This window comes from Trichechus manatus, unplaced genomic scaffold, assembly GCF_000243295.1.
Source record: "Trichechus manatus latirostris isolate Lorelei unplaced genomic scaffold, TriManLat1.0 scaffold00188, whole genome shotgun sequence".
In the NCBI taxonomy this organism is placed as follows: Eukaryota; Metazoa; Chordata; class Mammalia; order Sirenia; family Trichechidae; genus Trichechus; species Trichechus manatus.
In genome coordinates, this window is record NW_004444124.1 from 2,302,572 (window position 1) to 2,330,245 (window position 27,674).

General features: G+C 40.3%; 1 protein-coding gene and 1 pseudogene across 2 annotated transcripts in view; one reads left to right on the forward strand and one right to left on the reverse strand.

Moving 5' to 3' along the window:
- The window catches only part of CDYL (chromodomain Y like), a 257,105-nt gene that overhangs the window by 96,059 nt on the left and 133,372 nt on the right, over window positions 1–27,674 (reverse strand). For both annotated transcript variants that reach the window (XM_023741735.1, XM_004387555.2), the window contains exon 2: window positions 15,003–15,669. In XM_023741735.1, coding sequence (XP_023597503.1) covers window positions 15,003–15,669 — 667 coding nt within the window. The remainder of the gene's footprint in view (window positions 1–15,002; window positions 15,670–27,674) is intronic.
- LOC105756858 (polyadenylate-binding protein 1 pseudogene) lies at window positions 2,656–4,954 on the forward strand (annotated as a pseudogene).

Below are 27,674 nucleotides of genomic sequence, written 5' to 3' on the forward strand. Positions count from 1 at the left end.
ACAAAAATCCTCACAACTGGACCAATAAGCAACATCATGATAAACAGGGAAAAGACTGAAGTTGTCAAGGATTTCATTTTACTTGGATCCACAATCAAAGCCCATGGAAACAGCAGTCAAAAAAGCAAAGGACACATTGCATTGGGCAACTCTGCTGCAAAAGACCTCTTTAAAGTGTTGAAAAGCAAAGATGTCACTTTAAGGACTGAAGTGCACCTGACCCAAGTCATGATATTTTCAATCGTCTCATATGCATGTGAAAGCTCGGCAATGTATGAATAAGGAAGACTGAATAAGAATTGATGGGTTTAAATTATGGTGTTGGTGAAGAATACAGAATATTCCATGGACTGCCAGAAGAATGAACAAGTCTGTCTTGGAAGAAGCACAGCCAGAGTGCTCCTTGGAAACAAGGATGGCAAGACGTTGTCTCACGCCACTTTGGACATGTTATCAGGAGGGACTAGTCCCTGGAGAAGGACATCATGCTTGGTAAGGTAGAGGGTCAGGAAAAAAGAGGAAGACCTTTGAAGAGAGAGACTGACACAGTGGCTGTAACAATGAGAGTCAACATATCAATGACTGTGAGGATGGCAAAGGACTGGACAGTGTTTTGTATTGTTGTACGTGGGGTAGCTATGAATTGGAACCAACTCAACGGCATCTAACAACAACAACACACTATGACCAGGTGGGATTTATTCCAGGAATGCAGGGATGGTTCAACATTAGAAAATCAATCAGTGTAATACAGCACATCAACAGAACAAAGGAAAAGAACCACATGATCATCTCTATGGATGCAGAAAAAGCATTGGATAAAATCCCACACCCATTCTTGATGAAAACACAAAAGAAGACTGGAATAAAAGGGAAATTGCTCAATATGACTCAAGGCATATATGAAAGCCAACAGTCAACATTATACTTAATGGAGAAAGACTTGTTCCCCTTGAAATCGGGAACAAGACAAGGGCGCCTGCTCTAACCATGTCTATTCTATATGGTATTAGAAGGCCTAGCCAGAGCACAAAGACAAGAAAAAGAAATAAAAGGTATTCAGATTGGAAAAGAAGAAATAAAATTACCTCTATTCGTGGACATGATCCTATATATAGAAAATTCCAAAGCATCCACAAGAAAACTTCTAGAGCTAACAGAGAAATTTTGCAAAGTTGCAGGGTAAAAGGTCAACAAATAAAAATCAGTTGGGTTTCTATACACTAGCAATGAGAAATCTGAAAGGGAAATTAGGGAACCAATTCCATTCGCAATAGCAAATAACAGAATAAAATACCCAGGAATAAATTTAACCAGGGACAAGAAGGACTTATATAATTAAAATTATAAAATGCTCCCGAAAGAGATTAAAGAAGACTTAAATAAATGGAAGGATGTTCCATGTTCGTGGATTGGAAGACTTAATATCGTTAAGATGTCAATACTAACCAAAGTGATCTAAAGATTCAACGCAATCCTGATCAAAATTCCAACAGCCTTCTTTACAGAAATGGAAAAACTAATCCTCAACTGTATCTGGAATGGAGAGGCCCCCAACAGCCAAAGCAAGGTTGAAAGAGAAGAACAAAGTAGGAGGATTCACATTTCTTGGTTTTAAAACATATTATACAGCTGCAGTAATCAAAACAGCCTGGTACTGATATAACAACAGACACACACACCAATGGAACAGAATTGAGGGTCCTGAAATAAACCCACACATTTATGGTCAACTGATCTTTGACGAGGGTGCTAAGTCCATTTGATGGGGAAAGAAAAGTCTCTTAGATAAATTTTATTAGGAAAACTAGATTTCCAAATGTAGAAAAATGGAACAGAATCCATGCCTCACACCATACACAAAAATTCAAAATGGGTTAAGGACCAAAATGTGCAAACTAAAACCATAATATTGCTAGAAGAAAATGCAGGGCAATGCTATTAGCCCTAGCTTTTAACAATGGATTATCTAATATAGTAACAAAAGCACAAACAGCAAAGGACAAAATAAATTAGACCTCATAAAAATTAAAAACTTTTGCTCATCAAAAGACTTTACCAAAAAAGTCAAAACACAAGCTACCGACTCAGAGAATATCTTCAGAAACTACATATCTGATAAGAATCTAATAGTCAAACTATATATAAAACCTCAACAACAAAAAGACAACTCAATCATAAATGGGCAAAGGACTTCAATAGATATTTCACTAAAGAGGACACTTAAATGATCACCAAGCACATTAGCCATTAGAGAGATGCAAATCAAAACCACAATCAGTTATTTCACTCCCACTACGATGCCTAAGATAAAAACAACAGAAAACAAACGTTGGCTAGCATGTGGGGAAACCGGAGCCCTTATTCACTGCTGACAGAAATGCAAAATGGTACAGCCCTTGTGGGAAACAGTGTGGCAGTTCCTCAAAAAGCTAAAAATAGAACTACCATGTGACCCAGCAATTCCACTCCTAGGTAATACCCAAAAAACTTGAAAACAGATATGCAAACAGACACTTGTACACCAATGTTCACAATGACACCTGTGAAGCACTGTTCACAATAGCCAAAGATGGCAACAACCTAAATGCTCATCAACAGATGAATGGATAAACAAAATGTGGTAGATACCTACAATGGAATACTACTCAGCCAGTAGAAGAAATGGTCTTGAATGGTTGGAGCTTGAAGTCATTAAGCTGAGGGAAACAAGTCAATCACAAGAGGACAAACATTGTATGACCTCACTTGTATAAAAACAGAGGGCAGTTAGTGCTGAGAGTGCAGAATGTGTGCTCTGTGCTCAGAGCACATTTATTATTAAAAAATTTTAAAAAGCTTAAAAAAAAAAAATCCGAAAAATTTACAAAACATCCTTGTCTCCCCACCTCAGCGGGAGACTTTTTTTTCCTTCCTCTTTTATAAAATAACCTGGTGAAGCAGCAGAGGCCGACCAGCCTGTCCGCAGCCCCGCAGCACTCCAAGAAGGAACCAAGAGATCAAGCCTTCCTGCTGCTCCCCAGCTAGCAGCCGGCAGCAGTGGACTGACCCCGTTCTGCGGCAGTTGAGTAGCTTTCGACTCCAGTAGAGTTTTCTACCTCTGTGCTTGCCCCCGGCTCCCCCTAGCTCTGGGCCCTGCAATTGCTCTCCTCTCACAGAAAGGTTGTGGCCTGTGGCCCTGCGGGCAGCCGTGCCCGTATCTTAGCACCCCCAAGCTATCCCACGGCCTCGCTTGATGGTGGGGGACTTATACCCCGAGGTGACCGAGGCAAGGCGCTGTGAGAAGTCCAGCCCGGCAGAGCCCATCCTGTACATCCGGGTCTGCAGGGACATGACCTTCCGCCCCTCTCTGGACTACGTGTACGTGAACTTCCAGCAGTCAGTGGATGGGAGCGTGCTTTGGGCACCATTAATTGAGATGTTGTAAAGGACAAGCCAGTGGCATTATGTGGTCTCGGGTGATCCATCGCTTGGCATAAGCAGAGTGGGCAACGTATTCATAAAAACTGGACAAATTAATTGATAATAAAGTATGATACATTTTCTGTTTTTGGTAACATCCTCTCGTGTAAGGTGATTTGTGATGAAAATGGTTCCAAGAGCTATAGATTTGTACATTTTGAGACATAAGAAGCCACTGAACAAGCTGTGGAAAAAATGAATGGGATGCTTCTAAATGATTGTAAAGTATTTGTTGGACAATTTAAGTCTTGTAAAGAACGAGAAGCAGAACTCAGAGCTGGGGCAAAAGTGTTCACCAAAGTTTACATCAAGAATTTTGGAGAAGACACGGATGAGTGCGCCTTAAGAACCTCTAGCAAGTCTGGACCTGCCTGAAGTGTGAAAGTAATGACTGATGAAAGTGGAAAACCCAAAGGTTTTGGATTTGAGAGCTTTGAGAGGCATGAAGATGCACAGAAGGCTGTGGATGAGGCAAATGGAAAGCAGCTCAATGGGAAACATATTTATGCTGGTCGAGTTCAGAGAAAAGTGGAATGGCAGACGGAACTTAACCGCAAATTTGAACAGATGAAGCAAGATAGCATCACCAGATACCAGGGTGTTAACTTGTATGTGAAAAAATACTGCTGATAGTATATTGATGATGAGTGTCTCTGCAAAGACTTTTCTCCATTTGGTACAATCACTAGTGCAAAGGTTATGATGGAGGGTGCTCGCAGCAAAAGGTTTGGTTTTGTATGTTTCTCCTCCCCAGAAAGCCATTAAAGCAGTTACACAAATGAATGACAGAACTGTGGCCACCAAGCCACTGTATGTAGCTTTAAGTCTGCGCGAAGAACAGTGCCAGTCCTCACTAACAAGTATATGCAGAGAACAGTAAGTGTAAGAACTGTGCCCAACCCCGTAATCAACCCCTACCAGCCAGCATCTCCTTCAGATTACTTCAGGGCAGCTATCCCACAGACTTAGAACTGTGCCACTATCCTCCTAGCCAAACTGCTCAATTAAGACCAAGTCCTGGACTGCTCAGGGTACCAGACCTCACCCGTTCCAAAATATGCCCGGTGCTATCTGCCCAGCTACTCACAGATCACCATTTAGTACTATGAGACCAGCTTCTTCACAGGTTCCATGAGTCATGGTAACATAATGTGTTGCTAACACATCAACACAGACCATGGGTCCTGGCCCTGCAGCTGCTGCTGCTGCAGCTACTACTCTGTCCGCACTGTTCCCCAGTATAAATACACTGCAGGAGTTAGCAATCCTTAACATCTTAATGCACAGCCACAAGTCACCATGCAGCAGTCTGCTGTTCATGTACAAGGTCAGAAACGTTGGACTGCTTCCATGCTGGCATCTGCCCCTCCTCAAGAGCAAAAGTAAATGTTGGGTGCATGGCTGTCTCCTCTTACTCAAGCCATGCACCCTACTCTTGCTGGTAAAATCACTGGCATGTTGTTTAAAAAAAAAAAAAAGAAAGAAAACCAAATCCATTGCCATCGAGTCGATTCAGACTCATAGCAACCCTACAGGACAGAGAAGAACTGTCCCCTAGGGTTTCCAAGGAGTGGCTGGTGGATTCTAACTGACTGATAATTCAGAACTTCTACATATGCTTGCGTCTCCAGACTCTCTTCATTCTAAGGTTGATGAAGCTTACCACCAAGCTAAAGAGGCTGCCCAGAAAGCAGTTAACAGTGCCACTGGTGTTCCAACTGTTTAAAATGATCAGGGACCACAAAAAAGAAACTTGTGCTTCACTGGAGAAAATTACCTAAGCAACAAAAAACTTTAATGTTATGGAAAAAAAAATTGCAAAATATAAAACAAATTGAAAAAAAAAGGAAACTTTGAACCTTATGTACCAAGCAAATGCCAGGTCTAGCAAACAATGTAGTCCTAGATTACTTACTCATTTAAAAACAACAAAAAACAAAACAAGAAAACAAACAAGTAAAATATAAAAACAAATTTATGTGTTATAGATCCTGGGAAAACAAATTTTCAGCAAAGTACAAAAATTTAAAGCATTTCCTTTCCTTACTTTCGTAATTCTTTACTGTGGAATAGCTCAAAATGTCACTTCTGTTTGAGATGACAGAATTGATAACTGAGCAAGGAATGTAATTTTGGATTATAAAATTCTTGATTTAATAAAAATTCCTTAAGCCATCAAGGGGGGGTGGGCAGATGTATACAGACCAAAGTTTATTAGTGGTTACCAGGGGTGGGAGGGAGGGGGGAAGGGGAGATTAACGGTGATGAAAAAATCAAACTGAATAAGGGTAGGGGTGCACAGCCAATTATTGTAATTGCAGTCAACAAGTTGTACACCTGTAAAAAGTTGAAACAACGAAAGCTGTGTGATAGATATATTTACAACAACAACAACAACAACAAAAGCTGAGGCTGCTTATGTACAACCAAAAACGTCATGGAACATCCCAGTTAACTGGCCTAATAATGTGTTTAGTGTGTTGGGTAGTGCCTGGGGTCTTAAAAACTTCCAAGCGGTCATCCAAGGTATGACAGTTGGTCTCTATTCACCTGGAGCAACAGAGGAAGGAGAGTCAGGAATAGTAGGAGGATACGAATGTGTGGCTAACTGCCTCCATTAACAACTGCCTCTTTTGCCATGAGACCAGAAGAACTGGATGGTGCCCAGCTACCAATACTGACTATTTTGATCAAAGGTTCTATAGAAGAACCCTGATAAATGGGGGAAAATGTAGAACAGAATTTCAAATTCTCATGGTATCCAGACTTTCTGGAGTCATAGAGGCTGGACGAATGCCCGAAACTATGACCCTGAGATAATCTTTAAACCTTAAACCAAAAATATCCCCTGAAGTCTTAAAACCAAAGCAACAGTCTAGCTTACTTAGTGAAAAAAACGTCTGCCTTGAGCATTATGCTCTTTTAAGAACTACCTATATGGGATCAAATTGACAACAGCAACTTGAAAGATTAGAAAGGAACCTTAGGGGGCAGTGAGTTTATGTGAATGGCAGAGGAACAACTCAGAAAAGGAGACCGAGAATGGGTGTACAACTCAAGAATGTAATCAATGTCACTGAATCATACATGCAGAAACAGCTGGATTGGTGCATGTTTTGGTGTGTATACTCTCAAAAAAAAAAAAAAAAAAAAAAAAAGCAAGGAAGTTAATAACAACAAAAAAGCAAACAATCAATTAACCTGGGAAAACTTTTCATGTTTTAAAATTAAAACACTGAGATACCATTTCCCACCTTCCCAACTGGCAGATATTTGAGAGTTGATTAAAATATTGGTTAAGGATAGGGAAACAGGCAATAACGGTTTATGGCTTTTTTAGAACACAATTTGGCAAGGTCTTAGTATGCTTGGATGCTGACAGGTAGGTTGGAGGTTCAAATCCACCCAGAGGCATCTTGAAGAAAGGCTTGGCAATCTACTGCCAAAAAATCAGCCACTGAAAACCCTAAGGAGCGCAGTTCCACTCTGAGACACATGGGGTCACCGTGAGTTGGAATCAACTCGATGGTAACTGTTTTTTTATAAATCAATTACAGCCACTGCACTTTGCTATTCTTTACAATAACGGAAGTCTCCAACTAACTTTCAAAAGGCTCAGTAAAAGAAAATGTATACGCATGTATAAGTATGTGTACATGTAAATATATATACAACATGGACGGGAGAAAGGCAAAACGTAAACAACTGGTGAATCTGGGTAACAAGTATATATATGGATGTCACTAGTACTAGGTCTTGCAATTTTTATGTAAGCCTGAAATTTTATCAAAAGAAAAATAAGCAAAAACCAAGTTGAAAACTTCAAAATAAATGGGGTTGAGATTTACAAATCTTAAAATAGAAAGTTCTCCAAGCCATGATGCTACATGGAAAGCAAATGTCAGAACAATTTGTGGAGTATGATTTCATACTAAAGAATACAAACAAAAGATCTGAAGCGACACACATCAAACTATTGATGTTCCCGCTGGGGAAGGAAATGGTATTCAAAAGAGTGACGGTAAAGGTGAATATTCATATTTTGCTCAATAACCTGGGTGCACAAATGGTTCAAGCACTCTCAACTATTAGCCCAAAGGTTGGTAGTTCCAACCTACCCACAGGCGCCTTGGAAGACAGGCCTGGCTATATGCTTCTGAAAGGTCACAGCCTTGAAAACCCTATGGAGCAGTTCTCCTCTGCACACGAGGTCACCATGACTTGGAATGGACACAATAGCAACTTATAACAACAACATTTCTAAATTAATTGTGTAAAACATCGAAGTATTTATGTATTACATTTGTTTTAAAAAAGAAAGTGTATTAACATTTTTGCAGCTGTAACACTGATAAAATAGTCATTTATGGAGAAAAACTGTGCCGACAGCTGTGGTTCTCACCTACTGGATGAGCCCAATGCCTGAGCCATTACTGTATCTTATGAGCAGAAGAATCAGTGGATTTGAACTGTGGTACTGGTGATGAATATCAAATATACCACAGACTGCTAGAAGAACGAACAAATCAGGCTTAGAAGAAATAAAACTGGAATATTCCTTAGAAGTGAAGATGGGGAAATTTTATCTTGCTTACTTTGGACACGTCATCAGGAAAGACCCATCCCTAGACAAGGATATCATGTTTGGTAAAGTGGAGGACTAGCACAAATGAGGGAAACCCTCAAATGAGATGGACTGACACAACAGACACAACAATAGGTTCAAACACATCAAAGATCATGAAGATGGTGCAGGACAAGGCAACATTTCATTCCGTTATACATAAGGTCACCTACCATGAATTAGAGCCAATCTGATGGCAACTTAGCAACAACATGGGGAGAGCCAAGGATGCTAAATTGGGGCGTGGCCAGCCCCAGATGTTCAAAATATTAGCTATCATGTTTATGTGATATAGTCATACAATAAATAACCATAGCAGTTTTTAGAAGAATCAAGTAGAGCTATTTGGATATATACAAATATATATCCACACACTTAGAAGAAACAAAGTCTAGGGAGGACAGTAGTCCTTAAGCTTGGTGTGCAGCAGAACCCAATTCTAATTCAGTAGGCCTAGGGTGGGGTCTGAGAATGTGCACTTCTAACAGGTTCCCTGATGCTGCTGGCCTGGACATCACATTTTGAAAATCACTGGTATAGGAAAGAAATACAGAAGAAAGCTGAAATGAAAACAGAAAATTGAACAGTTGCCTCATATCCTAAGCCAGCCTATAGGCTGGGAGCCCAGCTCCAAAGATGGTTCACTGGGTAAACACTATTCAGAGTCCTATCTTCCTTGAAGATATCACACAACACTGGAGGTGGGGTCCCCAGTGGAAGCTTTCCTGGAGAAGCCTCAGAGCCCTGCACAAAGCCCACACACTCCAACTCCTCCTGATGAGATGTATGCTTGTCAGCAGCTGGCTGGGCTCCACTCCCTAAATGTCTTAGGCCAACTAAATTTATTACCATACTTAATTCACTTTCACATAAACTATGAAATATGGTTTAAAAAGTAGAGCTGATGCTTCAATGTAAGCTCAGTTGAAGGCTCTGGAAAAAGGCTCTCAAGTTAAAAATAACTGTCAAACCAGGTGTGAGAAAAAGAGATAAATGAAAAAATCTAGGACTACACGCAGACAGATATGTAAGTATCTAAGTTCTTGCTCCACTTTAAAGAAATCAAAACTGGAAACAGTCCAAGATGCCTTATGGGTGTGCTTTGTACAAAACAGAACTCCAGTCAACGGAACGCAACACATCAAGCTTAGATCTTTAAATAAGGAGCAAATCAAAGTACCCCTTCTTAAACGGCCTTGGCTCTACATCAATAATTGGCAAGTAACTGCACATGCAGAAGTTTTAAGATAAAATGTTTATGGTTTGTTATGTCTTTAACAATTCCCTAGTGTAAAACCAACTCTTCAGACAGACCGACCCCTGCTGGACAAGAGATCTTCCCTCTATGACTCCATGCCTAGAAGTCTATACTAGAATTCTTCCATGCACCCGCGCCTGAGAACCACCCATCTCACCGCAAGGAGGGAGCAAAGGAAAGAATCTGCAGATGTCTGAGCAATCACATTATTCTGTCTCAAGAATACCTACTAAAGGCTTTGAAAATGATGAGTGGAAGAGGTAGTACACTTGCTGCCTCAAAGGCTTATTTCCACTCTGGTTCAATTTTAGCCTCTGTAATCTTTCGATAGAATCTGGGTGGTACAAACGGTAGCTTGGCTGCTAACTGAAAGGTTAGAGGTTCGAGTCCACCCAGCGGCTCTTCAGAAGAAAGGCCAGGCAATCAATTTCTGGAAAATCAGCTATCAAAAACCCTATGGAGCAAGGTTCTACTCTGACACACTAAGGTTGCCACGAGTTGGAGTTGACAGCAACTAGTAGTCTTTATATGTGTAAACAGATTTGTTCCTTTTGAGGAATAAGGAAGATAATATATGTGAAAGCATCCAGCACAGGGCCTGTTATACAGGAGGTGCTCAATAAATGTTTGCTGGTTGTGAATCTATTATCTTTTCTTAGATCAAACCCTCATACATACGTTTAATTAATTGCTGTAACTTGGCTTCAAACTTCCTTTATGCAGGTTGACATTTTCCTGCTGTGGCCTTAACAGAGGAGCCCTGATGGCACAGTGGTTAAGCGCTCGGCTGCTAACCGGAAGTTTGGCGATTCGAACTCACCAGCTGCTCTGTGAGAGAAAGGTGTGGCAGTCTGCTTACATAAAGATTACAGCCTCGGAAACCCTATGGGGCAGTTCTACTCTGTCCTATAGGGTCGCTATGAGTAGGAATCAACTTGATGGTAATGGGTTTGGTTTTTGGATTTTTGGCCTTAACAGCCACTGCCTTTGGCCAATGGTCTCATGACTTCTTAACCTTCCTGGGGTTAGTTTCTAATTTCAGCACTTAAATGATAAATGGCCCTAGGAGTCTATTTCTAGAAGAGAGCTGTAGATTTGGCACTTAAACTTCCCGGGTAATCACAGATAAAAGGAGATAGATCATCTGTTTCACATCCTCATTGTGAAGAGGAAACTGTACTACAGTTCCTCAGAGGCCATGTTTTCCTGAACAATTTCTCCCAGGAGCTTCCTTTAATAGTAATGGCCACTGGAAGAAGGTAGGTAGTTAGATGTGGTGTGGTACTTCCTCAGTCATTTTCCTAATGAGCCTCCTCTTTAATGAGGATTGGGTGTGCCGGCTTCTCCTTGAACACCTAGCAGCCATGCCTACATGAAAACACTGATAAAATTTCAAGCTAATCTGTTTGTAAATTTGCTACTAGCATTTTCTCAAATGTTGTATTTGTGGAATGAGGATCAATTATACTTCTGAATTCATAAAAGAACAAAATAATGATAATCCAGTTTTTAAAGGCAGTTGCTTCTTTTGTAGAATTCATGAGGCAACTAAAAGAACAGGAAAACATCAATGTACTGGAAAAAGAACAGTGTAAAGAAGACAAGCTGCATTGCCTAATTTATAAGTTTCTCACACTTCTGACTAAAGCAATATATTCACCCTCCAAACCTTTGTTCCATACTTAAAATAGTTAAAATTTAAACACGCATATGGTTATTCTGCAAAAGTAATCCTATGTGTGTTGGAATGTTCCAGAAACATTCACTCGTTTGGTTAATGGATAATCAAATATCTGTTGTTTTTGGTAGCAAAAATATTCCTCATCATTCACACATGATTAATGTGCTGAACAGGAGATGGTTCACTTCCCAGGGACTCCGTAAGTATCTGATTCAATTAGTTTTAGAAAAACAAATCAGTTCTCTTACGCAGCTCTAAAATTAATCTGGAAAATACAAACAAACAACTGCTTTAAAATTTATGAGTGTGAGCCAACAATCTAACACAGCTTCAGTACTTCATCTCTTCATTCAGGAAAGATACACCCGAGTATGGGTAAGTGGTTTTTCTGGAATGCTTCTGTTTCTGACCCACCTTCTCTGCCATTTCCACAGCTAGTCTTCCCTTCCTCCAGTCTAGTCTGAGCCTGCGAAAGGGCTACAGAGGAGGACACACTGCAGCCCATCTTCAGCAAGCACAAGTTCTACTGCAGTCTCTGCACCCACAAATGTCTGCACGGCTGCAGGCACCTACTGTGTGGCAGACACTGCTCTGGACATGAGGGATGTAGCCGTGGCAAAGCAAACTCCCTTCCTGGAGCTCCCATTCTAGTGGAGGGAACAAACAAAAGTGTCTAATTCACCTGAGATACTGAAGGAGAGGAAGTTGTCTAGGGGTACCATTTGCTTTTGCCATGTGTTTCTTTCGAGGACACGAAGATGAGGAGGCTCCTGGGGGAGGAAGTACTGTTCTCTTCCTCATTAATTTGCAAGCCTGATTTAGATCACGGCCATAGGGGATGGCACTCGCAACTGTCCTAAAAACTCTCCTGAGTGGCTTCTATGTTTCCTCCTATTTAAGTAGAAAGTGTGTATCCTTCATGGCTGGATCTGACCACCCACGGGGCAGGAGACACAAGCACAAGGGGCCAAGACCATCGGGGCTTCTGGGAAGGGATGATCATGAGGGCCTTGGAAGCACAGTGGCACCCCCATCCCATCTACATAATTACTCCACAAAGCAGAGGGCAACAATTTCAGGTTCTATGCTTACGTGTCCCTTCTGGTTTTAATCACAGCCACCCTTAGGTACATTTAAATATTTTTGATATTGGAAAAAAAAAACCCACTGTCGTCGAGTAGATTCCAACTCACAGCGATCCTATAGGACAGAACAGAATTGCCCCACAAGGTTTCAAAGGAACGGCTATAGAAGAGTAATAAAAAAAGGAAGTCACCAACTCTATTTAAATATAAGTCATTACCCTCTTTATATACAAAATATAAAGCAGAAGGTCTTTGTGGAAAGTGTGTTTCAAAATGTGGTGGAAAGCAGAATGTGGATACTCAAGAGTGGAATGGTTACTTTTGAAAGAACTGACTCATAGTGGGGGTGACGACACAAGAGGATGACCTGGCTGGGGCCAATCGAATCTTGAATTTCTGGTTTATACAAAAGGACTATGGTTCTTAACCTTGCTGGTCAGGGAAGTTTTGAAAATCAAACTTTGGGTTTTCCCCTTATAAAAATACATGTGCACATAACTTTTGTGGACAATGAAGGGGACTATGGATTTCCTGAAGCCTTCCATGTTCCCCACATTAAGGGGGGGAAAAAAAAAAAGTCCCAGGACTGACTTCCTAGAGCAAGCGTGGGGAAGCGCTTTATGTGAATAGCCAGTGTAAGTATTTCAGGCTTGGCAGATGACACGGTCTCTGCTGCCACGGCTCAACTATGCCCTTGGATTGGGCAAGCAGCCACAGACCATAAGTGTATGAATGAGAGTGGCTGTGTTCCTATATAACTTTATTTATGAATGCTGAAATCGGAATTTCTTATTTTTTCATGTGTCACGAAGGAATATTCTTCTTGATTCTTTTTCAAACATTAAAAAAATGTGGAAACCACTCTTAGTTTGCAGGTCATACAAAAACAGGTGGTGGGCTGGATCTGGCCCACTGGCAACTGTTTGCCAACACCTGTCCCAGAGGGTCAGGACTTGGTTTTGTCTACATTTGCAGCACCAGAGCACGGCATGGCCCTAAGTAATCAATAAAGATTTAGATGCTTATTTGTCTCTGGAGGCAGCAAGCAATGACGGAAAGAAGAGCAGAGTAGTGACGGGGAACATATTCTTTCCCTCTCTGCCTCTGGTCCTCTCTAGGAACATCAGAATCTGGACTTGAGTTCCCTTACCTGCAAGATAAAGAGTGCTATCAGATGACTTACTAAAGTCCCTTCCATCTGGACTTCTAAGATCCTTCATCTACAGCTAGGTAAGAAAAACTGCATACATGAGAAGAGAAACGGTTGACACTAGGGGAAGTCAAATCTGTAAACAAGTTCACATGGTCCAGGTGAGAGCAAAACTCTTGGACTAGGGAAGAGAAGCAGCATTTGGGAAAGCATATATCTGAAAAATAAAGATGGTTATTTACTGCCCAGATTTCATTTACATCCCTCTTCTTTGCTGTACAAGAGCTTAAGCCAATTTAATACTCATTAAATGCACCACAGCAAGATGGTTAAAGTAGTCTCTCAAATGAACAATCCTCCTTAGAGCCAAGAGATCCCCTCAAACAAATCAAAACGATTTGATTTTGTTTTATATTATTCTACTATTGGGTTGACGGTGACACACATGGTGAAAACGCAATTACAATACTGCATCACAGAGGGCAAGAGGAGCAGAACAGAGCAAAAGGCATGGGCAGAGGAGTCCCGGCACCAGAAGGAGGAATCAGAGCTCATCAGGAAAAGAGACAACGTGCTCCCTACAGAGCGGACAGCAGGTGTGTTGACGTGTAGAGGTAGAGCTAGAGAAGTGGGGGGCGGGGGCAATGAAGACCCAGTAGCACACCTGATAACTAAGGCAGTGGTGGGGAGTCAAGACCAGCAATTGGGCAAACCCCGCACATCCCTGCCACTCCACCAAGAATTAGAGAAAGTGGTAACAGTGGTCAAAAGACTGGAGGCAGGGAGGCTAATTAGAAATCCACGACAGATAGCAAATTATCAGGGCTTGAACTGTGGTAGAAGCAGTGGGTTTGGGTTAGAAAAACAGGTAATGGAATTCTTTTCTTACAAAATATTTTATTGTGGTTTCAATGAAAGTTTACGCAGCAGTTTAGGTTCCCATTCAACAATTTCTGCACAAATTATTCAGTGACATTGATTAGGTAATAGAATTCTGTAAAACAAGCAGGTAGTTAGGCATGAGAGAGTGAAGGAAGGAAGCAGTCTATGTTGACGCTGTGGTACACTTGGTGACAGTATAACCAACCAAGATGCAGAATCCAGGAAGAAGGGCAGGTATGAAAGCAAAATAGGAAACAGCACCATTGTTCAAAGACCCCTACCCTGAAGAAAGGAACCATGGGATCTGAACAGCTGACCCCTGAAGGCTCTGATGGCTCCATTAGGTACGATCACCTCATGGAGAGGCATTTCTGGTTAGACAATGGATGAACAAAATCAGGAGCATGATCTCTAATCCAATACTGGTCACACTTAGAAAACGTAAGGCTAGTTAGCGTCTAAGATTCGGATAATTGTAGATAGTTTCAGAAGGAAATGTGCTGTTAAGAAAATACCAACAGTAACCTACTCAGAGTGAGACACTTTTTAAAGCACATCAACGTGGTGGCACAGTCTGCGGATGGCAAGCTGGAAAGAGAAAGTTAATGCTGACTGAAGAGGATAAATGTCAATGGCCTAAAGTAAAGGAGGAAGACGCTAGCAACAAAATCTCCCAAAAGCACCCACAGACACCTGCTACAAACAGAATGGGCAGAATCCCCACATTTTCACCAATAGGAGCTACTGCAGGACCAGTACGTAAGGGTTGTACACCCACACCCCTGTGAGATTCGTGTCGTGCAAGCTGGAGGACAAATAGCCATCACAGGTGCTGCTGCTGAGCAGCTCACAACACTCACCTTTTCCGTTAACTGCGAGTCCCGTGGCCATAGCAGCTGTCACTGGGCCAGACGCCTGAGGCACTAGTGGGTGTATCCGAGGCCGGCTTCCCATTCTAGCTCTCTCTGCACCAGGGCCCAAAAGAGCTCCGACCGGCTTCTCCGCAGCCACTTCTGGGGTCACCGTGTCCTCCTGACCCTGCTCTATGGGATCCAGTTTCTCAGGGCTCTCATTCTGAAAGCCATCCACTGCTGTCCTGCTCTTAATGGGGCTCTTAGGCACAAGTATCTTTATACCTGATTTTGCTAGGTCCATATTCTTCCGGTTAGAGAGAGATGGGGCTGTGTTTTTCCTGAACTTCTGGCTGGCAGCAAATAACTGGCTGTTTTTTGACTCCTGGTCTTTGCCAATCACAAGTGATTTAGGAGAGGTCTTAGAAAAGCTGCTGTTCGTGGATCTGGAAATCTGCTTCCTAGCATTGTTTGGAGAGGTCCTGTTTGTTCTGGTTAGTATGCTTTCTTTCTGCTTCTCTGTGTGGCGTCTGTTGAAGTCATGGATGTACTCCTCGCAGTTCACAAGATGCTGCTCTGGTTCCCAGGTGTCGTCCTCACTGTCGTAGCCTTTCCACCGCACCAGGTATTCAGTCTTTCCCTTCTTGTTTTTCCTTTTGTCAACAATCCTTTCAACCTGTTTGTATAAGAAAAAAACAAAGAAATGTTTAAAACACATTTACTATTTGTCAAAAGTACTAGTTTCATGATGAAACATCAAAAATAATAAAAACTGTGATAGACAACGAAAATGTTCTCCTCCTCCCTCCCCCAATCATCTGGAAATAAAATAATATTATTTGGGATTTTAACAATTTCCTTAAAATTAAGTTAAACAAAACGCTGAAATCTTCTCATATTGTGTGTGTGTGTAATTCAAAAGGAGCTTCTTTATGTCTAGAGTCCCTGGGTGGCACAAACAGTTAATGCCCTCGGATGCTAAACGAAAGGTTGGAGGTTTGAGTCCACCCAGAGGTGCCTCAGAAGTTAAGTGCTGGTCATCTACTTCCAAAAATCGGCCATTGAAAATCTTATGGAGCATGGTTCTATTCTGACACGCATGGGGTCACCGTGAGTCGGCGTTCACTCAAGGGTAACTGGTTTTTTGTTTTTTTTTTAATATCTACATTAAACCCTGACCACCTGAACTGGTTTTCGCAATCACAGTTGGGTCAGTACTAGTCATCTATAGCCTTTTGCCCGGTCATACTTCGCTGTGGTGAAGTGAAGCAATGAAGGCAACAAGCTACGAGGAGCTAGGAATCTTCTGTGGAACTGGCTTGTTCAGGAAACACATGTTGATGAGTCTGGAGCTCTCAGTTTAAACTGAAAAGGGTCAACAGAGAGCATGACACTTTATTATGATAAAACGGTCAAGAATGTCTCTACGTTATTGACCTCCAAATCTTGGTTTAAATCAATTTTACTCTAACATCTGCAAAAGAAGATGCTGTTAATTTTTGAATATGATGGTCAATATGTCCTGCATCCAATTTATAAATCCACACAGCATTGCCATGTAAATACACTGCTATTATTGTGATGGATTCTACTGCCTTAACCTCCTAAATAAGAAAGGAAGGGAGTACCTCTATGGCTCACACAAACAGAAAACGTGACAAAATGTCAACCATATACAACTGGAGAAATTCTACCCAGAAGCTTTTGTTGTTACACCTCCAGTTAACATAAAACCCGTCAGTCAGCCTCCACGGAAGCAGCAGGCAATGCTGCACCTTTTAGGCAGAGGTCTACAGCCACAAAGCAGCTCTCTAAGGATCTAAAGGTCTGCACCCATCTACTATCAAGTACATTAGTAAATTTCTGGCAGTCGGGGTACATCAGATGATAGTTAAACAGTTCTCTAATATACCAAAATAATAGAGGCTTCTTGAGTACAACTATAGACAATTTAGGAGCCCCTGGGTGATGCATACAGTTAAGCGCTAAACTACTAACTGAAAGGTAGCCGTTGGAATCCACCCAGAAGTATCTCAAAACAAAGGTCTGTCAATTTGCTTCCAAAGGGTCACAGCAATGAAAACCCTGTGACAGTTCTATTTTCACACATACGGGGACACCATGAATCAACTCAACATCAACTGGTTTATTAAGGTTTTTTGTTATCGTTTTTGAACAGACAGTTTGGGAGCCCCTGGGTGGTGCAAACAATCAACACAGCTGGTTGGAGGTTCAAATCTAGCTAGAAGAGCCTAGGAAGAAAGGCCTGGTGATCCACTTCTAAAAAATCATTCACTGAAAACCCTATGGAGTACAGTTCTACTCTGACATGCATGGGGTTATCATGAGTCGGAGCACAGTTCTACTCTGACATGCATGGGGTCATTGTAAGTCGGAGTCAACTCAACAAGCAACTGGTTACAGACAATCTTGGAGAATATCCCCAGCCCCATCACTTCCCCTACCCTTTCTTTCCTCTACAAAAACAAAAACTCCAATGTATCCACTTGGGATACGATATAGAGAATTAAAGCCCTTACCTAAAGAACAGCCCAAAATGAAATACACATTACTGCTTCCATGCAAAAAGGATTAAGAGGGTAAAGAAAGACCTTGTTCCATCAGAAGGCAGATTTCATGCCTAGCAAACCTCCAGACTCAATAATTAATGTCAGATCTGCATATCTGTGTCCACACAGTCCATAACATAGCAAGAAGAGCTTTTAAAGTGATTTTTTCCTTGCTCCTTAGCTTCAGAATCATTACACATAAAGGTGTATGTATTTCAATCTAAGTAAAAGATGTATTTCTGGAAAATTCCATGTTAATCAACTTCATGGCAAGAATAGTTTACAAGTTTTAAATGCAAAGGGTAAACTATGCTCATACTTATTTTTTCCTGAATTAATTTCCATTTCAGAATCATGAAGTATACTAAACGAGGGTACCCGTTTCTTTCCCTCCATTTCCTTAAAGCTGACACAGGTCACGTAGAATAGGGTGGATTGAACTGCTAAAGGGGTTTCTTCCTCCTCCATCCTGACCTTGTATCATTGATTTTTCGTCTCCCTCTCCAAGGCTGATATCCCACTTGAACATTCACGTGTCAATATCTATCCCACCCGGTCCTACTTCTCTCCCAGCAAACTGAGAGGTGAGGCACAGCAGTATTAGCCTCAGCAGCTGCAAAGAGTACAGATGCTTGCGTTTTACATATACCCCCACAGACAGACTCTGTGTGTACACTGAAAGAAGGTAGGAATAAAGGATACATTAGACCAGCAGTGGGCAAACTTTTTTTCTTTTTTAATTTTATTGTGCTTTAGGTGAAGGTTTACAGTGCAAATCTGTTTCTCATTCAAAAATTTATTCACAAGTTGTTTGGTGACATCGGTTGCAATCCCCACATTGTGTCAGCTTTCTCTCCCCTTCCCTTTCCCCCCGGATCTCTCGTGTGCATTTGTCCAGTTTTCCTGTCCCTTCCTACCTTCCAGTCTTTGCTTTTGGGCAGGTGCTGCCCATTTGATCTCTTATACTTGACTGAACTAAGAAGCACGTTCCTCATGTGTGTTACTGTTTGTTTTACAGGCCTGTCTAAACTTTGGCTGAAAGGTGGACTTCTGGAGTGGCTTCAGTTCTGAGTTAGTAGGGTGTCCGGGTGCCATAGTCTCAGGGGTTTCTACAGTCTCTGCCAGACCAGTAGGTATAGTCTTTCTTTCCGAATCTAAATTTTGTTCTACATTTTTCTCCCGCTCTGTCCAGGCCCTCTACTGTGATCCCTGTCAGAGTGGTCAGTGATGGTAGCCAGATACCATCTAGTTCTTCTGGGCTTAGGCTGGTGAAGGTTGTGGTTTATGTGGTCCATTAGTCCTGTGAACTATTTGCTTCCTTGTGTCTCCGGTTTTCTTCATTCTCCTTCGCTCCAGAAAAGATGGGAGCAATAGATGTATCCTGGACGGCCACCTGCAAGTTTTTAAGACCCCAGATACTACCTACCAAAGTAGGATGTAGAATATTTTCTTTAAAAACTATGTTTTCGCAACTGAGCTAGATGTCCCCTGAGACTATGGTCCCTAGTACTCAGACCCAGTAACTTGGTCCTTCAAGGTGTCTGGATGTGTTTAGGAAGGTTCTATGACTTTGCCCTGGTTAAGTTGTGCTGATTTCCCCTATATTGTGTGTTGTCTTTCCTTTCATCAAAGTTAATAGTTATAATAGTGGTCTCATACAATATTTGTCCTTTTGTAATTGACTTATTTCACTCAGCATTCATCCATGTTGTGAAATGTTTGGCAGATTCATCACTGTTCTTCATTGCTGCGTACTATTCCATCGTGTATATGTACCATAATCTGTTTATCCATTCATCTGTTGATGTGCATTTACATTGTTTCTATTGCTGTTGTGAATAATGCTGCAGTGAACATGGGTTATGCACACTCACAGAACATGTCTATTCGTGTGACGCCTCTTATTTCCCTAGGATATATTCCTAGGAGTGGGATTGCTGGATTGGATGGTATTTCTATTTCTAGCTTTTTAAGGAGATGCCATATCATTTTCCATAGTGGTTGTACCATTTTACATTCTTACCAGTGCATAAGAGTTCCAATCTCCCTGCAACCTCTCCAACATTTGCTATTTTCTGTTTTTTTGATTCGTGGTGGGCAAACTTTTTATGTAACAGGCCAAAATGTAAATATTGTAGGCTTATGGGCTTATACAGTCTTTCATTTACTTGACAAGGCCACTGTAGCACAAAAACAGCCGCAGACAATATGTAAATGATGAGGTGGCATTAAAAAAAATAAACAAAAACCGATAAATGAGACAAATTGCACTTTGTTTATGGATACTGAAACTTGGATTTCATGTGTCCCAAAATATTTCCCTTTTGACTTTTTTCAACTACTGAAAATGTAAAAACCATTCTTAGGAGTTGGCCCACAGGCCATAGTTTGCTAACCCCTGCACTAGACTATGACGGAGCATTAAGACATTTAAAACACACATGCCTGACAAGGAGACAACAAACATGACTTTGAAGTGGTAGGAGAGACACATCAAGCACTAGAAACAGGATGGGGATGTTTATTCCAGTAAACACCATAAAACCTTTTAACACCAACTTCAGACTACGTGAGGTACACATGTTCCCCCCCCTTGATTCAAGGAAAAAATGTTTTTTCCCCTTTTAAAGTTTAAAAATTAAAATCCCACTGATTCCTGTAGTCTGAGTGGCTAAAGTAAATGAATCTCTCATAAAAAAGCATCACCTAGATTCAACAAATGGTTATTGGCATACTAAACCTAATGTTATTTCCAAACCACTTTTATGGGAGTGAGGGAGGAAAATCCTTCACAAGACAAACCCATAAATGAATCTTTCTTCTTCAAGTTTTCAGTCTCTTCCCCTTGAGTTCTCACCCACCCCCAACATGACTATTTATAAAACTACTATCGATGAACTGTTTCCAAAAACAAATGCAGATATCCTTCAAGTTATATAATTTCAATATAAAGAATCTTATACAACATAAACTCTCTGTGAAAGGACTGTAAAGTTCAGGAAATTATGCAAAGGACTGTGATAGATATTCTGAAAGTGGATACTAATGAACTGAATCAAGATTTCCGTATCTCTTGTGAAGAAGCTGAAGGGTTTTATGAAAACTGCTGATACACGATTGAGTGGAATAGTAATTAATTACAAAGGACTGAGTGCACTAAAAGATTATGGGTTTTATATGGGAAATACTGCTGATGTTTTGATGTTCTATTTCCTGGATATAAGAAACCCTTGTCTCCTTTCTCCTAAACTGTCTAACTAATGGTTTTGTTTTACCTGAAGATTGGACTAGTTCTTGTTATGCTATTCCAATATGTCTATACATAATCAATTAACCAAAAGGGGAAATAAGAAACATGAGAGCAATGTAAAAATAAAGACCAGAAAATAAACTTAAAAAAATAAATAAAAGGACTGTAAAGTGACACGTACAGAACTGCAGACAGTTTTATTATAATTCTTAAACACCAAAACAAAATAAAGAAAGGCATGAAAATCTCATCAAAATTACCCAGATACTGTTTTGCAATAATGTTACCCACAACCACACCTGGCGTAAAATTTTAAGTGGCAAATCTGAAAAAATAAAAGCCTTCTTTGTCTACCAATGACATGGTAACTGGCCAAAATCCTTCTCGTTGGAATTTCTAAAACTGAATCTAAAACACCAAAACATAAAATAAACCCCTCCCCCGTTTTTTCCCCTTAACATTCCCAAGTCCTCTGATGGTCAGCAGAGTACAGAGATTAATTGAAGAGGACCAACCCAAAGACCTAATACACTTGCTTACTTCACCTACCTTGGCGCACACAGATATCCGTATGTCCAAGCATATGCTGAAATGTGTTACAGGGTTGGAGAAGATAAAAAGGGAAGATGAACAAAGAATTCACTAACTCATGAACAAAAATTCATGGAGAAACCGAAACTGTTTGCTAAAGAGCTCAGCATGACAAGGAAGTTAAAAGTAACTCTGCCACTGTTGCAGTCAAAATACAAAACAGCCTGAGTAATAAAAACAGGGCAAGGCATGCAAATATACTGGTTTACAAGGAAACGACCAAAAGAAAACAGTGTTGCAAAATAATCGAAATAGGGTAAGTTTGGCACATCGCATCAATGTCAATGACAGCAGTAGTGCTGCTACTACCTGCTCTGATTCCTCCCAGCAAGCACAGTGTAGGTAGGCTTCCAGGGAAACTTTAAAGCCACAAGCCATGCTGAAACTTTTCTCAGGTTTAGGTCTCTTATCAATGGCTGGATATGAGACTACCAAAAAAGCTGCTTATACCAAAGAATTCTGGAGGACCTTTGAAAAGCAACAGATCTTTGGATGAGGGAGATACGTTTTTTACCTGCCACCTGAAAAGCTGTCTTCACTATTAGCAGTTTTTAACAATTAAAAGCATAAGCAGGGTTAGAAAATGCAGAACAGAATTCCAAATTCTCATGGAATCCGGACTTTCTTGAGCCATGGAGGCTGGATGAACCCCTGAAACTACTGCCCTGAGATAATCTTTAAACCTTGAACCAAAAATATCCCTAGAAGTCTTCTTAAAACCAAACAATAGTTCAGCTTAACTAGTAAAGAATGTCCGCCTTGCCATAACAAAGTTTATTAAGAAAATGTTTTGCACCCCACTTCGGTGAGTGGCGTCTGGGATCTTAAATGCTAGTGAGTGGCCATCTAAGATGGATCAATTGGTCCCAACCCACCTGAAGTAAAGGAGAATGAAGAACACTATACACACAAGGGAAGTATTGGTCCAAGAGACAGAAAGGGCCACATAAACCGGAGACTCCATCAGCCTGAGACCAGAAGAACTAGATGGTGCCCAGCTATCACCAAAGACTGCCCTGACAGGGAACACAACAGATAGTCCCTGATGGAGCAGAAAAAAAGTGGGGAGCAGAACTCCAATTTTAGTAAAAAAAACCAGACTTAATGGTTTGATTGAGACTGGAAGGACCCCAGAAGACATGGCCCGCAGACTCTCTGCTAGCCCAAAACTAAAACTATTCCCGAGGCCAATTCTTCAAAGATTAGACTGGATTATGGGATGTAAAATTATACTCGTGAAGAGTGTGTTCTTGGCTCAAGTAGACACGAGACAAAATGGGCAGCTCTTGTCCAGAGGTGAGATGAGAAGGCAGAGAGGGTTAGGAGCTGGCTGAATGGACATGGGAAATCTGGGGTGGAAAGGAGGAGTGTGCTGTCACAGTATAGGGAGAGCAACAAGGGTCACATAACAATGTATGTATAAATGTTTGTATGAGAGACTAAATTGAATTGTAAACTTTCACTTAAAGCACATTAAAAAAAAATGTCTGCCTTGAGCATTATGCTCTTTTAAGAACTATACGGCATCAAACTGACAACAGCAACTCAAAAAAAGATTAGATAGGAACTTTAAGGGACAGTGGGTTTATGTTAATGGGGAGGAACAACTCAGAAAAGGATAAGAATGGATGCACAACTTGAAGAATATAATGAATGTCATTAAATTGTACATGTAGAAATTGTTGAATTGGTGTATGTTTTCTGCATATTCTCAACAAGAAAAATAAATTTTAAAAAAGAAAAGCACAGGCAGAAATTTTCAGTGCCAGAAATGGAGGAACAACATAAAAACACCATTTGAAGACACTGAAAAGAAACCAAAAGCAGGCAGAAACCAGAGGAATCCCTTCAAACAAGGGAATCCACAAGGGCTCCTGTTAAGAGTGTGCCCCAGACAGAAAGCTACAGTCTTACAGGCTCAAAATGACAGAGGACAACATTTGGAGTTGACAGATTCTCTGGAAATTTAGGGAGGAAATCCCAGACAGGGGGCTCCACAGAAGAGGAGCCCCCCCAAACTACCTATCAACAAGCGTAGATGTATTCACTCTAAACCATAACCATCTATCATTGGCAAATGGCAGGGGAAAGTTTATGTACCCCCAAGGGAGTACTATAAGCTACATTTAGCTCTTCCCAACTGGAAATTTACGGGATAGGGAAGTCTAAATACATAACACAACAATTCCTTTTATTTACCCAGATGTAGAAGCAACAATAACAGTACTGACCAAAAGGGCCCTATCCACAAGTTCATGTTAACTTCCTCCCTGGTTGTACAAAGCCTGGCCAAACCCCGTCAGTTGAATCCAGATACCACCTACTCCCACAAAATTGGGAAAGATGATGACTTGGATGGCTGTATCCAACAGAACCAAAGTGTTTGAGTTCCTCCCCTCTCCAAAATTCCCTAGCATACCTGAATGGGGACAGGGAGATCTTGACGCAACCCCCATTTTTCCACAGAACTACTGGGGTTGAAGCAGACATAGTGAGAGGGATGACACATCAATAAGCAAGGTGCTTTTCAGCTTTGAGTGGCACAGTGGCTGCTCAAAGCGTAACCAAACTTCCAATGTTTCAGTCCATTTGAAACCTTATATCGGATGGAAAGATCATTACTGACAGCATCTATTTCAGCTTTGGGGACTCCATGACTCAACAGCCACAGCCACTGTTTTCTAGCTGGGGCCATGGAACTTGCATGTTTGGCTGACTCAGGCTTGACTTGCCAGGCAGCAACTTTTCTTGCACAGTACACCTTAATCGTGGGAATTTGCTGCTCCACGGTCATTTAACATCTCTTAAGTTTTCGCTCAGTTTTATGTAAGGGCCAGGGAAGAATATCCCAGGGCAGTGAGGCTGACTGCAAGAATTTACTATATTTGTCTGAGTTGGTTTCTCATTCTCCAGTGGGTCACATTCATCAGGACTGGAAACCTGATCTGGGGCAGTAAGATTCTAAATACCAGTCAAGCTCTCATCAATTTTTCCCATACTCAGGGAAATCTCCCTGAGAGAGCCCAGTTTCTCCTCATGAGCAGGCAATACAAGGGAGGACCATTTATTGCCAAGTTGACATGTTAGTCAACATGTTAGCTACCAATTCCCATGAATTTTCCTAAACTCTGGTCAATCAACCTGTGAGGTCCCCATTCTTCCTCTCTGAGAAAACCATATCCTGTTAACATCTTATCCTCATTGCCAAAACTGCCTGGAAGCACTGTGGGTCTGAGATTTTACCCTATTTGCAAACTAACAAGTTAGCCTGCCATAGTTTCATGGATGCTGACAGAAAACAAGAGACTCCTGAGTTACAGATAAAAGAACTTTATTACAGCACTAGCCACAGTACCAGTATCTTCTTAGTTCAGTTCTGGGCCCCAGTCCCCACAGGACAACACAAAGAGGGCCACATGACATCTGCACATGCAGTGGGTTATATTACAAGAGAGGAATCTTGAACTTAGGAACCCAGATCTTTTATAATGGGCAGTGAGCATGCCTGCCCTACGCTCTGGTGGTAGAAACTGTGCCTTCTATACAAACATCTTTGAAAAGATAGTCCCAAACAAAGGCAGCCAGTGCCTCTGCTTGGAAAGTTTGTGCAATGCAAGACACCTATGGAAAACAGTCTACAAGAAATGGCAAAGGAAATTATTTTGGTTGAAGTAAAATGATACTAGGTGGAACCTAAGGTCTACAGGAAGGAAGAGAACCAGAAACGACAGTATAAAAGAGTATAATCTTTAATGCAAAAATTTTAACATAGTATTGTGAGATTTATCATATGTAGATGTAAATATACAACAATAACACAAAGAAAAAAGGTCAAGTGAATTATACTGTTACATGGTTCTAGTGTTTTACACGAAGTGGGTATGTGAGATTTTATCATGCATCTGAACCATCTGATGAGTTTGTTAAGCCATGGAATACTGGGTCTCATCCCCAGAATTTCTGAGTTCTGGGACGGAGCATAATAATTTGCAATTCTAACGAGTTCCCATTTGATGCTAAGGTTGCTGGCCTGGGGGCTACACTTTGAGAACCACTGTCTTAAACCAATTATTAAAAATCAAACACACACACACATACAATTACAAACATACATACATACATACATACATATATACAAACCATTAGAAAATTAAAATGGAATATCAAATTTAAAAACGTTATTAATTCAAAAAAGCAAGAAAGGAGGAAAAGAGAAACAACAATCAGAAGGGACCACTAGGAAATAATGAAATACTAGACCTAAACCAAACCCTGTGGAAATTACATTACATGTAAATGGACTAAGTATTGCATTTAAAAGCAGAAATTGTAAAACTGGATTACAAACCAAAAACCAAGTATATACTATCTACAAGTAATAAAAATTAAATATAAAGGCACAGACAGGTCAAAAGTAAAAGAATAGAAAAATATATACTATGTAACATAGGGTCACCATAAGCCGGATTCAACTCAATAGTAACTAACAACAATAAAAACGAACAATTAAATAGCTGGTGTGGCTATATTTACCAAAGGAAACTTCAAGAAAAGGAGCATTACTAAACATTAAGAAGGACATTTCTTTTGATAATAGGGTCAATTCATCAATAGGCTACAACAATCTTAAATGTGTTTCGCCTAATAAAAGGGCTTCAAAATATATGAAGAAAAACTGATAAAACTAATGGAAAAGAGTAATCTACAATCTCAGTTGGAAATTTTAACATCCCTCTTTCAGTAACTGACAGCATGCTAACAATTTATTAACAATTAAAAAAAAAACACGTAACCACCTTAAGGTAACAGATATTTGCAAACATTATACCCAACAACTATAAAATACACATTCTTTAAATGTACTTGGAAAATTCATCATGCAAGAGCATTTGGTTACGCCATAAAATAAATAAATCTCAAATTTTTAAAAGATGGAGTATCTTACAGATTATGCTCACTGACTGTAAGGAAATCAAAGTAGAAACCAAAACCAGTAACATATCTAGAAATACTGCAGAAATCTGGAAATCATTCTAAACAAACCCACTGTTCTTGAGTTGATTTCAGCTCATAGCAACCCTGTAAGACAGAGTAGAACTGCCCCCTTATAGGGTTTCCAAGGCTGTAAATCTTTATAGAAGTAGACTGCCACATCTTTCTCCCGTGGAGCGGCTGGGGGGTTTGAACCACTGACCTTTCTTTTCGGTTAGCCGCCGAGCACTTAACCACTGTGCCACTAGGGCGCCTTATTCTAAACAAACCATGGGTCAAAATAAGATATCACAATAGAAATGAGTAAGTATTTATGGGATTCAGCTAAAACAGTGTTCCAAGGAAAATGCTTACATTAGAAAAAAGCAAAAATCAATTACCTAAATTTTCACTTTTAAAGCTAAAGTAATTTTGAAAAAGAGAGCTAGAATGTTTGCACAACTTGAAGAACGTAATCAATGTCACTGAAGTGTACATGTAGAAACTGATGAAATGTATATTTTATTGTATCTATCACTATAATTTAAAAAAAAGCTAGAAAAAGAAAAACATTAGCCAAAAGTAGAAGTAATAACAGTAATATATTAGAAAACAAACAATAGGAAAAAAGTAAAAAATGTTCCTTTGAAAGTATTATTAAAATTGATAAACTACTATTAGAATAATCAGGAAACAGAGAAAACATATACTCCAATACAAGAAATGAAAGAGGGGATAATGCTACAGATCCTACAGATATTAAAATAATAAGGAAATGTTACAATCAATTTTATGCCAATGAATTAATCAACTTAGATGAAATGGACATATCCCTTAAAAAACACATCTTACCAAAACTGACACAGGATGAAATCAAAATATGAATAGCTATATCTCTATTTAAAAAATGAATTTCTCAAAAACCACACACACACAATTTCAAGACCCAGATAGCTTCATTAGTGACCTCTACCAAGGATTTAAGGAAAAAAATAATATAAATGTTATACAAACTTTTTCAGAAGATAAATGAGAGAACATATCCTAATTATTTTCTGATCCCAGCAAAATCCTGGGGATGGGGGGGTGGGAGAAGGAATGGGCAAAAACATTAAATTATGGATCAATATCCCTCATGAATATAAATGCAAAACTCCATATTAAAATACTGGCAACCTGAAGCTAAAGACATATAAAAAGGATAATATATTATGATTGAATGTGGTTTATCCCAAAAATGCAAGGTTAATTTAACATTAGAAAATCAATTAATCCACTATATTAAGCAAATAAAGGAAG